Below are 6,274 nucleotides of genomic sequence, written 5' to 3'. Positions count from 1 at the left end.
ATTTCTTTATGAGTTTAAATGGGCAAAAGAAAATCATATATAGCTTTGTTTTGAAATATTCATTATAACGTTTTCGCCTCAAAATTTCAACTTGGTTAATGTTATGAGTAGCATCAATAATAAAAGAATATTTAATTGGTTACTCGTAATTATATTAATCTCCTATAAAATGGAATTGAAAAAGTACAAAATACATTATAAAGGACAAAGTATTGAATAAAAACCTATCAGACTGCTACTTGTGGTAAGTGTATATCACACCTTTGTACAGTTTCCAAAAGTTAAACTTCTCCAGTATTAAAGTTTGATGAAGCATATAACACATTTACAGCTTGTTGTTTACACTGTACAAAGCATCGATTAGAAGAGGAACAGGGAATAGCCATAGAAAAAAAGGAAAATAGTGGTTATGGCGAAATCTTCATATATTCTTCCATCCTGAAGAATGTTTCTTCTCCTCTTCAACTAGCTATTAAATCATTCCTTATTCTTCCCAACCTTTTGGCTAATTATATATATTAATTTATTATATTTATACGCCACCAATTAATGCTTATTTGATTTTGCCTCCGGGATCCATATATACTACGTATCACCTCCCATGATTGATCCTTGTATTTATCAAGGAATGAAAGACCCATCATGGACTGCAAAGTGGGGAAGTAGCTGTGTTGGATTGGTTCTGCTTTGGCCACCTTGATCAAAGGAAATGAAAGAAGGATTATAGAACTCGACAAGCCCATTGTTATTATTATTCTTAAGGTGATGAGAAGCTTCATGTCCACTCTGCAACTTTAGGGAGTCCTTGATTGAACCACATTGTCTAGGCTGTGTTTGGTAGAAAACTTTTGAAATGACAAGCTCACCGTCCTTCTCTTCTTCATTGTTGCCAAGATGGTACTGGTGCATCACCCAATTGGTTTTCTCGGGTTTCCTTTGCTTCCCATAGTTGGTGTAAAGCACCAAGATCTTCTTGTACCCCTTAACTTTTCCACCAATGAAAACTGGCCTGGTCTTGCCTGTTTTGTGCCACCGGGTCTCTCCGCCTTCTGTGTCGGTGTGAACCTTTCTTCTTTTCCTAGTCCCGGTCGTGTATGCCTTGGAGGGCCGGTGGAAGAAGTGGCGAACCAGGCCATCTTTGCTTACTCCTATACACCATTGATTTCATAGGAGTTTATTTAGTTATTAACGTGAAGGAACCGGGTTCTTGTCAATGTCATTGACAAATAATGCAACTAAGATTCACTAGTAGGGGTAGTTGGAGAGTATTTCTTCAATAATGGAAATGGAAAAAGGGCGAAAGGCTACTAGGGTTAGTTGCAAGGTTTCTTCATAATGTCTATCTTATGCAAATGCTATGTACATAAAGGTTAGTTGGTAGGTTTCTTCAAACAAGGAGAATGGTTAACTATTCCATCATATCAAATGATATTTTTAAGAATGTTTCCCAGTTTTTCTTATTAATAGCAAACTGGTTATACTTGAATTTTTTTCATTTTTTCTTCTCGCGATGAAAACCCCAGATAGACGAGAGATAGTGGTAATGATAATGTAATTAGCATTTGAAGTTAAAAAAGATGAGAGAGACTCATAATAATAATAAATATATTGAATGATCACCTGGCAACTTCTCAGGATGAGTGTAGCAAATTCCATTCTCTCCTTCAATAGTAGGGATAAATTCATCAATAAGAGGATGAAGCTTGCGAGCATCAGAGCGCACCTTCCCTTCCAAATGTTCAAGAAGCTCTTGATCTGTTGGATCAAACTTCACTCCAGCAGGTAATCCAGGCAAATCATGAATTCCACCCTACACCATCACAATTTTGTGCAAGTTTTCAACAAAAAAAAAAACAAGAAAAAAGTAAACCACATTTAACAATCATTAATTCAAGAAGCATGAACAAACAGAAAATACACATATACATATATATAACAAAATCAATGAAGTAAGTATATAAGAAAGAGATATTGAAGTTGAAAGACCTGATCACGGTATTTGATCTGATGACCGCAAGAAGGACATGCTCTAAGTAGGCAATCTTTGTGCCTTTGAGCAATAACAGTTTTATGAGAAGATGGAGGAGAGCTTCTCTCAATAGTTTGTACATCACTACAGTCATTGCACCAAGTCATTTGTTTTCCCTTTGCTTTGCTCTTTAATTATCTTTTTCCCATTACACAATGGAGGAGCTCTTTAGTTTACCTTCTTGTTTCCTTCCCTGCTACTACAAAATATAAACAATAGTATCAGAGGGAAGAGGAAAAGGAGAAAGAGAGAGAAATAAAAGGAAATAAAGGGGAACGACAAAAGTTAGCTTGTCTCCTCTAAAGCTTAGGTGCTCCCAAGCCTGTTTATCTTGAGAGTTGAGAAGGGAATTAAATTCTTTTTTTCGCTTTTTACCTAATACTTTGCATTAAATCAGGCCAAAAACAAGATATTAAATCAATTTATAATTTATTATTCTTTCCTATCTCCACAACACTTGAAGTACTCTCTTAATTGTCCTTTTATTACTCGAGCTACCTAAAAAACCTGGAGACACTAACCAAATTCTCATGTTTACTTGAGTATTGTTGTATCGTAGGTTCTATTCAAAGCAAAAAAAAAAAAAAAAAAGGGAGATTGCTTGAATCGTAAGTATGGATTTTGCTTGTGTATCAGCGTAAGGGAAACTTGTAAAACAATAAATGTAGTTTTTATGTCTTTTTATTATTATTATTTAAAATTTTAACCTCTCTGTCTAAAGGCTGCATTGAATTGTTAAAATAGCTAAGTTAATATAAAGAAAGCCAAAAAATTAAAAATAAATAATAAGAATAGAGTGGAGATGGGGCAATCTAAATAATTGGTAGAGCTATTTCACCACCAGTGAGAAAGAGAAAGATTTTAAGGTCCAATGTCACCCTGGAGTATTCATAAAGCTAAATCTTGTCTTCTAAAATATTATATACTCCATATTTAAAAAAAAAAAACCCACCATAAATCTTTTTCTTCACCTACACTTCTCATGAAATTCAAGAAACCTCTTTCCGCCATTTTGCCTACGTGGCAAGACCTTGGCATGCCATCTAATTTTGATCTCCACTGGTGTAGATACATGCAATTCCAACTCCAGGTTGCTTCCTCCAAAAGTAGGGGATAGAAATTGTACCACCCAAAACCCTGTTTTTCACCTTAAAAATGGATTATTATTAAGAAAAGGTGATTAGAATAGAAAGTAGAATATAAATATGGATTCAGAGTTAATTCAAAACGTGTATCATGAGAGAATTTGAGTGGGACCATTGCTGCTTCAAGCCAAGGGAAATTTACTTTTTCTTGCTTCGTGAATTGAAAAAAACTCGTTACCCTATACATTAATGCAAAAGGAAGATACTAAGATTGCAGGGTTGAATTTCTTTAATATTCTTATCATTTATTTTTCTTACTATTAACAATCCAACAATCCATCCATCTCCCCGCCACTACTCCCTCATGCCTCACATTCCTGTCAAACATTTCATCTCTATCCTCTTCTTTCTTTCTAATATTATAACGATAAAAAGTGATATATAATATCTTATATCCTTCGATTATATTGACATATCAAAATAAATAAATAAAAAAACTAGAAATTATTACAACTGGCAAAACAGGTTTCAGCCTAAAAGCTCAAGAAAGCATGGCCCGAGATAGATCCGATCTAAAACTTAAAAAAGTCTGAATTTATGAAGATATATTTTAAATATTATATAATTATATTAAAATTTATAAATAAGAACAAATCTTTATGTTAAATTATAAATTAAAATAAATTTTAAAATCATTAATTATGAATATAAATTAATTTTAATTCACTTATTCTATATGTATAATAAATACTCAAAGACATTTATAAAATTTAAATTTAACAATTGTATATAAATTATGTAATACATTAATTAATGATATGTGAAAATCAAATTAAGCCTAAAGAATTCACCTTTCTAATTTCTTAAACTCTCGGTTATTGAAAAATCAAAATTTTATGTACTCATTATACTTATAATTCATATGAAAAATAACAACAAAAACCTCTTAAAATATTTGTTCTTGTGAATTTGAGATGTTCTGAAAAATACCAAATTGATTGAATTACGAAACTAATCATATAACATGAATTTTTTGTTATTTTTTGGCAAGTTCCAAAAGTCCTATAACAAAACAAAATGGGGTATATATGGGCGCAAAGACAAAATTTGGACAACTTTTAATTATATTATAATATTTTATTTATATTTTAACATTTTATGTTTTTGCTACTTTGTTAGAGTTTTAATAAATTTTTGTACTTTGTTAGAAAACTTTTAATAATTATTGATAATTTTTATAATTTTACAGTTTTTTATTTTTTATTTTATAATATTATGAACTACATCTAAAATGATTTAGACAAATAGATGCCTAAATTCAAATAAACTTAAACATTCATTTATTCAAGTTCATTCTAGGTGGAATGCCACGTCAGCATACTTTGTCCAGGTGGCATGCTACATGTTAGCTTCTCATTGATTTTGTCGTATAAGTGTATATTAACAGTCAAATCAGTCAATAATCGTTTTTATTATAGGAAGGCGTAGTTAATCTTTTTTTTCTTTGCCATTGAAGGTTCAATTCAGTATATTTTTTAAGTGCTTAATTAGTATCTTTTCAATATTATGATTAGAAATAACTTGAGTGTTTTCACATTTGCATGCAATAACAATCTTGCATCATTAACTCTTCATGAATTCCTTTACACTATAATTTACATACCAAAAATTTTATTATATTATTTAAGATATTTCAAAATCAAGCAAATGAATTAATATAATCATAATATAATAAAGACTGCCACAATAGAATAAGTAGTCAATTATATGAAATTATCCTTATTACATCAAAGGGCATACTCCTAACATAAGTGTCTTGGAATAGGTTATCACATGGACACCATGCAAAATTAGTCTTCTAACTTAAGATATCAAGTCATGTTATATATAGAGGAAAGTTATGCTTTGATTCATTATGAAACAAGTTTCAAAGACAGATACTTAAGGTAGGATGCTTTTGGCATTACACAAATCATGTAAAAGTGGATGAGTGAACCAAAGAGGCTTTATTAATTTGAGTGATATTGGAGACATATCTCGTATAATCTTGATTGTGATTAATTAATCAAGGTTCTGGCTAAAGCATTATGAATTAAGAGAAATCATTTTCTAATGTCCAATAATTAATTATGAGTTGGAAGTTCTAAAATGGATTATCACATAGATGGCATTACAATGAACCTATTGTGATAATCCGAGGTATTCTAGTAGAAGGGTCATATTGCATTGAGAGATGGTCATAAAAAAATTTCATTAGGATCACCTTAACTTCACAATAATTTAGGTGTCATGATGGGTTGATAGACGCCACTCTTGAACTTTAGGCAAGATTTGCTCTTAATCAAGTAGACTTGCCTATTGCTACTTTGTTGAGAACTTAATGGGTCAACACACAACAAGAAAAGAGATTAAACTCAGGTTTCAATTAAGTGTGACTTAATTAAATAAAAGATCTAACCAAGGCAAACAATTGAATGGTCGTATTGTGGAAATTTTGAACAAGTTCGGATTTGATTCAAATATGTATAATTTTAAATAAGATGAATATGAATTATTTGGAATAAAAATATGAACTTATAAGACTCAATATCTTTCATTCTTTAAATCTAGAATATGACATTTTAATGATGTTTCAAGTATTATGAAACCTTAGCCCTGCAAAATAAAAGTAAAGCAAGGAAATCATGTTACTTACTTGCAAGAATCACAATTGTAAGACCTAACCATACTATACTAAAATAGATTCCTAAAAACAAAGATGGCTGCTCAACAATGAAAAGGAAAGTAATTTATATACAAATTAAATTAAAACTCTCACCGTCACGCATATTGAATTCATTAATGCTAGTTTCAAATGGGAAAAGGAAGAGACTGCAACATATATTGATAATTGAAAGGTAATTATTAAAAAAATATTAGTAGAATGTAAAAAAGATTTACTTTTCCTATTTAGTCAATAAAAGTAATATGTAGTACTATAAGATAAATATAGCAGCGGTGAATTCAGAAATTTTTGAGGGGCGAACTGAATTATAAAATTTTTAAGATATTTATATGTACTTTTATTATGTATTAATTTATAATTTCATTATTTTTTAATAAATTAAAAAGATTTTTTTCATATATTTTAAAGGGATTAAACTAAAATTTCATTTTAGGG

The 6,274-nt window shown here is 30.4% G+C and overlaps 1 protein-coding gene across 1 annotated transcript; it reads right to left on the bottom strand.

The window, feature by feature from the left end:
- Positions 1-538: 538 nt before the first annotated feature.
- LOC107946182 (NAC domain-containing protein 73-like) lies at positions 539-2,164 on the bottom strand. Its single transcript, NM_001327503.1, is given in 3 exon segments — positions 539-1,148; positions 1,621-1,810; positions 1,987-2,164. Coding segments are annotated over 3 exon segments (867 nt in total). The 5' UTR covers positions 2,137-2,164; the 3' UTR covers positions 539-621.
- Positions 2,165-6,274: the final 4,110 nt, after the last annotated feature.

This window comes from Gossypium hirsutum, chromosome D12 (genome assembly GCF_007990345.1).
Source record: "Gossypium hirsutum isolate 1008001.06 chromosome D12, Gossypium_hirsutum_v2.1, whole genome shotgun sequence".
NCBI lineage: Eukaryota > Viridiplantae > Streptophyta > Magnoliopsida > Malvales > Malvaceae > Gossypium > Gossypium hirsutum.
Note: the sequence above shows the minus strand (reverse complement) of the source record. Positions and strands in the feature narration are given on the sequence as shown.